Source organism: Pimephales promelas, chromosome 5 (genome assembly GCF_988280905.1).
Source record: "Pimephales promelas chromosome 5, fPimPro1.hap1.1, whole genome shotgun sequence".
Taxonomy (NCBI): domain Eukaryota; kingdom Metazoa; phylum Chordata; class Actinopteri; order Cypriniformes; family Leuciscidae; genus Pimephales; species Pimephales promelas.
This window is the reverse complement of record NC_142773.1, coordinates 35,630,882-35,640,142: the sequence shown is the minus strand read 5'-3', so window position 1 is coordinate 35,640,142 and position 9,261 is coordinate 35,630,882. Positions and strand designations below refer to the sequence as shown.

General features: G+C 38.6%; 1 protein-coding gene across 8 annotated transcripts in view; it reads right to left on the bottom strand.

The window, feature by feature from the left end:
* Positions 1-1,680: 1,680 nt before the first annotated feature.
* The window catches only part of ptprfb (protein tyrosine phosphatase receptor type Fb), a 213,093-nt gene continuing 205,512 nt past the window's right edge, over positions 1,681-9,261 (bottom strand). For all 8 annotated transcript variants that reach the window (XM_089131383.1, XM_089131381.1, XM_089131382.1 and 5 more), the window contains 5 exons: positions 5,506-5,632; positions 5,296-5,421; positions 4,781-4,935; positions 3,569-3,704; positions 1,681-3,346 (listed from right to left, as the gene is read on the bottom strand). In XM_089131383.1, coding sequence (XP_088987509.1) covers positions 3,278-3,346; positions 3,569-3,704; positions 4,781-4,935; positions 5,296-5,421; positions 5,506-5,632 — 613 coding nt within the window. In that variant the 3' untranslated portion in view covers positions 1,681-3,277. The remainder of the gene's footprint in view (positions 3,347-3,568; positions 3,705-4,780; positions 4,936-5,295; positions 5,422-5,505; positions 5,633-9,261) is intronic.

The window sequence follows — 9,261 nt, the reverse complement described above, 5'->3', positions numbered from 1 at the left end:
TCTCCGTGTTGCTATTTTACGGCGGCTGTCTTTTCCTCCATCTAGCCTGCTTGCTGTTGTTAATTGAATAGCAGGAATACGTTTATTACGAACGTTTTAATTTAGTCCCAGTTTTATGTTAAAATGTTTGCCGCCTTCTTACACATATTTTGACCCACCATTACTAATACAATATAAAATTACCCTGCGCATTTGTCGAATTTACTCCAACCAAAAGATAAATTACACGATAATCCGTGAAAAAAAGATAGAAAAGATAAAAAAAAGTTTTGGTTTTACAATTTATAGCCACAAATTTTGAATAAGCATTCCTGCATTTATGTAATTTTAATAATGGTAATTTAAAGCTAATTTTCATTATACCAATAATAAATAATACAATAAATAAATAAATAAATAAATAGTGTAAATATTAGGCTACCGGTGAAGCTACTTGAATCTGATTGATGTTCTGTAACTGTAGATTACAATAGTTTACAATCGCTGTCTGTGACTTGATCAAGATCTTGTGCAAAAGTAGGACAAGGCAGGAGGGACTGCTTGAGATCTCTCCTGCTGCTGAGGTCGCTCCTTCCTCGTAGTTCAGTGGCATAAACCCTTGATGTGACCTAACCACAATCTCTAACGCCACTATCTCGCCTTAACCCGGCCATACAACCCGTTTGACGAAGGCTGTTGAAGTTCCGCATTTGACGCAAGGATGCTCGTCCATTTCCGGTTGTGGAGATAAAGCGGAGGAAAACCGAGGAAAACGGGACTATGGCAGAGTCTTCAAAATTCACTGTCCTCCCGTCATTGAAACGAAACGTACGTTTAGATGTAATTTTATATATAGCTTTATGTTTATTTAATATAATTTTAAAAAGAAGCATAAACACGAGGGGTGTCTGTTTTTGTGACTAATGTTCCTTTAGTATAACCATGGAGTATAAAATTCAATATAAATTCTCGGTATTGCATTGGACTCTACGATCGGCGGAAGTTATCGAGCATCCTTACACCTTCACCGGAAATACTGCCGTGCATCCCATTGCAGGTTTAGTTGCAACGGTTCAGTATTCTACCTAATGCAAAACACAACAATATCTGTCCAACACAAATCCTCATTCATGCAAAATACAGTACACTCTATTATAATAACAAGGCTAACTATGCAAACTATACAAATAATCCAACAGACTCTACAAGTTTTTCAAGAATTCTTCGAAACCATGTTGCAGCCTGTACACACAGTTCACACTGTCTAAACCGCAGCCAGTTGCTGCTCCTCTCTGCTGCTTCAGATAAGTTCTTCACTGTCGGCCACTGAATCTGACGTCTCTGAGGAACCGGGTTGTAGAGTGAGCCACAAATCCTCAACAACCCACTTGGATAAACCCGGACTCTCCATTCTCACTGTTTCTGTTTCATTGACCTCCATAGTATTTTGTTTTTTTCTACTATGGCAGTCAGTGTAGTCCATCAACTGTCTGGTTACCAACATTATTCAAAATATATTCTTTTGTTAGCAGAATAAAGAAGGTTTGAAACAACTTGGGTGAGTAAATAATGACAGAATAAAAATTTTGAAGTGAACTGTTCCTTTAAGAGGAGAGTGAGAGAGAGTCATAACACCCAGTTATTTTGTCTATACACTGACTGAGCTGAGCATAGTCCAGAAACACGCACACAGAGACAATACTTTGTACAAAAACCAATTATTGAACTTTATTAACATCAAGGAGTTTTTTCCTGCAACATTTTTTATTACAGTTTTCTTATTAACAAATAGAAAACAGACTGTGTATACAACAGATCGAACCTCTACAGCACTAATCATTCACAAGGTAAAAATGAACTTGCCAACAAATTCTGAACGTATGGCCAGGTCTCCCTTTGACATGCCGGTTGTAATCGAGCAGGCATGAAATGACGTCGTCCTGTAGGAAGTGTTTTTAATTTGCGTTGTGCTGCCCCATCCCACCAGAGGAGACCGCCAAACACCAGCGGTGCGTAGATAATACAGTAGATATAACTTTTGTACCATGAACAGATTCACACACAGCAGTCTCTTGTGTAGTTTTCTCTTTGTTGGTATAACAAGAAAAGTCCAGGATTACGTTTTGAGAGAATTATGGACAATAGAGCAGAAGCTGTTTATATACTGTATCTATAATAGTATTTATATTTATTCATAATTATAAATTTATGTATATATATATTTCTGTATAAAAAGAAGAGTTGGATTAAACAGAGCTGACTCTCCCTCGGGGGAGTGGTTTATACTGTACAGGTTGCCAATGGCGATTGGTCTCATTTCAATATCAGGTCTTCCAATGTCACAGAGAAGCGGGGTGCGTGCGAGGGTCACGTTTCGCCAGGATTGCGTTCGGTTCCCGGCCACGTCCCTCACAGTGAACGCGCTCCAATCAGAAGGTTTGTTCTTCACAAATCACATTTACCCCAACTGAGATCTGTACAGAGCTGATTTTATTCGTTAGTTGATTTGCTTTCCCCAACCAAACGTTTTTCTTATTCAGTACCACTGACCCAAAGGCATTTTTCTTTTATCATTGAGATATCAAAGAGAGAGACAGAACATTTAAAGGCTTCTCCAAAAGTGAACCCGCTCATTTTATCCCAATAAGACCAATTATACATAACGGAAAAAATAAAAAATAAAAAAAATAAAATCAATGTTACAAAGTCGAACCATCAGCAGCTTAGAGAACAGCAGTTCTCTGGTATTAGTATCAGAGGAACATGTCAAAAATACATGTTCTTGTGCTAAAATAACCTATTATAAAGAAAATCAAATAAAACAGTACCGATTAAGGAAAAGGTAGACCCACGGAAAAGGCCGTTAAGACAAAAGATGTTAAAAGATTGTTAAAAAAAAAACACACAAATATTCTAAATAAGAATAGTAACAATATTGTCATACTGGATTTTTAAAATAATAATAAATGATCATGATTTAAAAAAAAAAAAAGAATTAGTGCTACCAGTAGCCTTCGACGACTGTAGTGTGGGTTGGCGTACGCTAAAGAGAATCTAGAATATAGTTTTTGTTTTTTAGATGGTGCTTCTTGAAAGAGAGTTGTCTATATTTCTTAAAGCAATCTCTTGGTGCCAGTCAATAACGAACTGCTGTGATTGGTTAACCAGCCACTGGATAAGCCTGCCCTTCCCACCCCCCCAGATCTCTGTACAGGATGGGGTGGGGGAACGGTGGCTCAGAAGGGACACTTGGTGCACTCCTGAAGAGTTGTACCAGAGGGCTGTGTTCCAGGAGTGGTTACGTTGCATAGTGATCGAAGCTCCCCAGGTACTCCAGAGCGGCTCTGTAGCACAGCTGGTACTGGTCCTGCAGGGGAAAACAGTGCGTCAGTGGGACAAACTCATCACACAGAGTTATGGTGATAAAGAGATGATCTATTCCTGCTGTAAACGCATGAAACGTTCTTGACAGATGCCACTGAAAAAGGTAGGCTCTACAAACAACGTTGGCATGTTAGCCGATCACAACTTGGATGCAGCTGTTGAAGGAACGGACACATCTTATTAGGAATTGGCAGTAGGACAGTACCTCTGTCTGCACCATGGCAGGTCTTTGCGTGCGCAGGGTCTTAACCGTCTGGAACAGATCCACCACACCCTCATATCTCATCCTCTCCAGGACAATACTCAGAGTGATGAAAACACCTGTCCTTCCCACTCCAGCACTGGAAAAACAACAGCACCAGTTACACAAGGGTGAAGGCTCAACGTGACACATGACACACCTTTCTTGAGTGCAATCAAGTTTGTGAGGCTGTGACAGAAATTCAATAAAAAAAGGGGGTAAAATAAAATGTAATAAAGTAAACCAATTATTTATTACAAGTTTTAAAGTGTACTGTTATTTATTAATACATTTGAAAATTTTATTAATAATATTATGAATGTATTATGTATGTATTAATAATAATATAATATTATGTATTAATAATATGTATTAATAATAATATAATAAAATATATTAAACATATTTTATTAGTCACTAAATGTCATAAAAAGTTCACGATTCATGAAAGTAAAATCATTCAATAAAATCGTAAAATTATAAAATTCAACATTATAAAAAATGTGCAAAAAGAAAAATAATAATGTAATACAAGTGCTGTCAAATTAATTAATCGCGATTAATCGCATCCAACATAAACGTTTGTGTTTATATGATTTTTAAGACGATCGACACACTCTATAAAAGATAAAAAGAACTAATAAATATTTTTATTATTAAATTAAAAATACAATAATTTATTATGAAAATAACTAAATTAAATAATAGAACAAAACAATATAAAATACAAATTATTATTAAACGTATTATTCATTACATTTTAAGTTATACAACATTAAAAAAAATTAAATTAAACATTTAAAAAATGTTTATTACATTAATAATTACAACAACAAGAATTATTACAAATGATTAAATAAATGATATAATCCAAAAAGGGTAAAAAAGTAAAAAAGCATACAATTATTCATACAGTTTAATGACAAGTTAATTATATAAAATCTGTGAAACCTGCAAATAAATACACAAATTTTCCCCCCAAAAATATTTCTTTTATTTTCTAAGTAGTCATGTAATAAGCAGGATAATGTACAGTCAGTTGGTCATGATCTCAAAACCCCTCTGCTTCATGTTGGGGTTTATAGAGTGACGTTGACCAGCTGACTGTATACCATCCCTCACACATCGTGCCATCCATAATTTCATTCAGACTTGTCCAATCACAGATCAGCATACCTGCAGTGCACAGTGATTGGTCCATCCTGCCCAAACTGCTCCTTGGTTTTATGAACTTGGCCAATGAAATCAATGAATCCCTCTCCAGTTTTTGGCACTCCCTGCTCTGGCCAATCAGTGAACTGGAACTGGCGAATGGTTCTGGATTGACCGTCCTGAAAGGAATGCAGAATTAGGGGCTTATTAGTCTGCTGGTATCACCCTCACATACGCACACAACAGCTGGACACCTCCCAATCAGACCGCGCACATCAGGGAGCCTCTGTCCGTATGCTTGGTTTATGTATGTGTTTCAGCTACAAGCTTTTTCATAACCTTGCCGCTATTTATAGTCGGCAGAAAGCTCTAATGTCCAAGGCGAGCCGTAGGATGTGAGAGCGAAACATCCGCCGCCAGCAACAGATTGCTCACACCCAGCGGTGCCCTCAAGTACCATACTGAGTGACATTCATATGGAATAACAAACACAAATAATGCTCCTCTGGCAGATTCCTTCAGGTGATAGATCCACGTACCCTGGCATCTGTGACTTTGAACTCTCGCAGGATGTACTGGGGCATGTTGTATTCAGCCATGGGGTCCACCACAAAGTACTGATAGCGGGCAGAGCGCTCTGCAGGCCAGTACTGATGGCACTTTTCCTGCAGGATAAGGGGAAAAAAATTGGAATTTATCCCTTGATTAAAACAGCAGGATGCAAGTTAAAAGGAGGAACATGCTCTTACCCGTCCCATCTCTCTGAGTTTGGTCAGCATTACTACTATAGTGGAATTGTGCTCCCATAACATCCTCCAGAAGTCCTCTGTGGTCTCCGCTAGAGGGCCCTGAGTGGCGATATAGGCCTTCTGCTGTCTGTGCACACACAAAAAACATCTTTTGAGACCTTAATGTAAAATATGCAAATGTACCAGAGTGATCACATGACCTTGACAGTGGCTGGAAAACAGCCGTGCCTTGACTATATCTGTAGACTAGTCGATTTTTTTTTTCTTAGAGGGTGAATTTTTGGGTGAAGTATCCCTTTAATTTTTCTTTTATAAATTGTTGTTGCTTTATTTTTTTGTGGAAATGCTTTCAAGAAAAGTCTAAGAAAAACATGTTTATTTTCACCCATGAAAATATACATTTGTTTTTGGGAACAAGCAATAGTTGTTGTTATGATATATATATATATATATATATATATATATATATATATAACCAATATATATATATATATATATATATATATATATATATATATATATATATATAACCAATATGTATACTGTATATATATATATATATATATATATATATATATATATATATATAACCAATATATATATACATTTATAAATATTTATAAATATATTTATATATTTTATATATTTATATATTTTATATATTTATAAATTTTAATTTTTGTTGCATAGGAGCAACACAGTGTGACAGTGGAATGGATGCGACAAATGTAGTCACTATGAAGACTAATGTTCTGTTTTTTATTTAATTTTTTTATCCATTATTGAATAGTTTACTTCATAGTGTTGTTTAACTTAAAAACTAAAATAGAATATAAATAATAATATAGAAATGAAAAGTTTATGTCATCAAGAAGTTGGTTGTTATTCTATACATTTTTCCCAATTGTCAAAAGTTACTTCCAGGCATTAACATTTTAGTATTATTTATATAACATTATATTAACAGTATACACTATACTATTGTTTATGTGTAATTTACAGTTCTCATTTTTTCTCTGGAACTGACATTTTCTATTGGAAAATTACATATAAAATATCCTACCACCTGACAGAAATCAATTAAAGGACTTTTGTGAGAAATCTCCATGACAGCCCTAAACTCAAAACTGTCAAAAAACAAAACAAAAAACTTTTTAGCCAATCAGAAATGCTCCCTGCCTATCATCATCTTCCACATTTAGGTTCTCTGATACGTCTTTGGAGGGCGGGTTTCGAAGAGATGACGTCCTTGAAGGAACGGTGGCGGTCTAATTCAGCGGCTTGCAGAAGTTAGCAAAACATTACTTCCATCTGTCCAGTACACAGAGCTGAGGTGTAGTATTAACACGACCACTGGGTGGCAGCAGTGTACTACGCTAAGGCAGCTTGTATAATCAATGAGCACATGGAAAACACATCGCTGTCTCATACAAACAGTGCCACGGGTTAGCAACTAATGAAGGTGCTGCAGGCGAGGCAATAACATGGAACCGGGAGATTAAAGTCTGCTCAGGGCCTTGTTCTGACAAATAAAGAGACGGCAGAGAAGAAGAGAGGAGAGATGGGGAGAGACGAGCCAGAACGAAGAGCAAAGAAGAGCGAGAGTCCCCCTCCCTCCCACCCACCCACCCACGGCCACTCATTCCAGAGCATACACACACAAACACGCAGCAGATTTCAGGGACACACTGCCTTTGACAAAGCCAAATTACCTCTACATTAATCTGCTTTTCCTTGAAGGTTATTTTCGTCCCCAATCATACGAAATTCAACACGAAACCAAAAAAGGCCGACACACAAACAGCTCTAATGCCGTATCCGATCAACTAGAGAAGCTCTTTGTAAACTAGCAAGAAGGTCAAGCGTGTTTTTGTGCTCATCGCATTAACATGCTGTTTAAAAGAGGCTTAATTGCAGCTTTTTGACAAGACAACAAATCTCGGAGCAGACGAACCCAGAGGCTCGGCAAGACGTGACCGGAGAGCCTGCTTTTTGAAGCTCATTTGCTTTCAGAAATGGGAGTGGTGTCAATTACGTATTGGCACAGGTTGAGCTTCTCCAGAGTAGCTCTCATTAAGTTTTAATTCAAACGAGAGGGGCTGAACGTATCAAGCCCCTAGACATTCCCTTCACAGACTCTGTGACATTTCGTGCCCACGCTTCATTTTACGGCAAACACGACTGGCCTTTTCTCTCTCTCGCTTTTCTGTCTCTGATTTTCTCGAGCGATCGCCCCGTTGAGAGCGCATCCCTTTGTAATTCAATAAACAGCTGTCAGACAGAGTAAAGCAACAAAAAATGCGAAGGCTGAAAATATGTAGACAAACTACACTGTGCTGCTCATTGTTTAGGGAGAATATTGCAGTGGAGGAAAACAGGAACTATGGATCATCTAATTTACCGTTTTAGAGGTGGATTCAGAAGCCTAAATGAAGTCTCGCCAAGCGCCATATGCGAGTTAAAAATGGCTTTGGTGTTGGCTGGTAACAATTAGAAACGGCAACATAATACAAGGTTAAAGCCTAATTGTAACAATCTGATTCTCAAGTATATAAGTGACCTGAGCAAATCAAATTAACACTAATATTAACAATAATACAAAACACAAAAATTATATACACTCACCTAAAGGATTATTAGGAACACCATACTAATACCTTTCGCCTTCAGAATTACCTTAATTCTACGTGGCATTGATTCAACAAGGTGCTGAAAGCATTCTTTAGAAATGTTGGCCCATATTTGATAGGATACAGTTGATGGAGATTTGTGGGATGCACATCGAGGACACGAAGCTCCCGTTCCACCACATCCCAAAGATGCTCTATTGGGTTGAGATCTGGTGACTGGGGGGGCCATTTTGGTACAGTGAACTAAAGGGATGGACATGGTCAGAAACAATGCTCAGGTAGGCCGTGGCATTTAAACGATGCCCAATTGGCACTAAGGGGCCTAAAGTGTGCCAAGAAAACATCCCCCACACCATTACACCACCACCACCAGCCTGCACAGTGGTAACAAGGCATGATGGATCCATGCTCTCATTCTGTTTACGCCAAATTCTGACTCTACCATCTGAATGTCTCAACAGAAATCGAGACTCATCAGAACAGGCAACATTTTTCCAGTCTTCAACTGTCCAATTTTGGTGATCTCTTGCAAATTGTAGCCTCTTTTTCCTATTTGTAGTGGAGATGAGTGGTACCCGGTGGGGTCTTCCGCCTCAAGGTTGTGCATGTTGTGTCTTCACAAATTAAAGCTAAGCAGGGCTGAGCCTGGTTAGTACCTGGATGGGAGACCTTCTGAGAAAGCCAGGTTGCTGCTGGTAGAGGTGTTAGTGTGGCCAGCAGGGGGTGCTCACCCTGTGGTCTGTGTGGGTCCTAACGCCCCAGCAAAGTGATGGGGACACTATGCTGTCAAAAAGAGCACCGTCCTTCGGATGAGACGTTAAACCGAGGTCCTGACTCTCTGTGGTCATAAAAAATCCCAGAATGCCTTTCGTAAGAGCAGGGGTGTAACCCCGGCATCCTGGCCAAATTTGCCCAGTAGCCTCTGTCCATCATGGCCTCCTAATCATCCCCACAAACACCAATTGGCTTCATCACTGTCTCCTCTCCACCAGTAAGCTGGTGTGTGGTGAGCGTTCTGGCGCAATATGGCTGCCGTCGCATCATCCAGGTGGATGCTGCACATTGGTGGTGGTTGAGGAGATCCCCCCCTTCTATGTGAAGCGCTTTGAGTGTCCAGAAAAGCGCT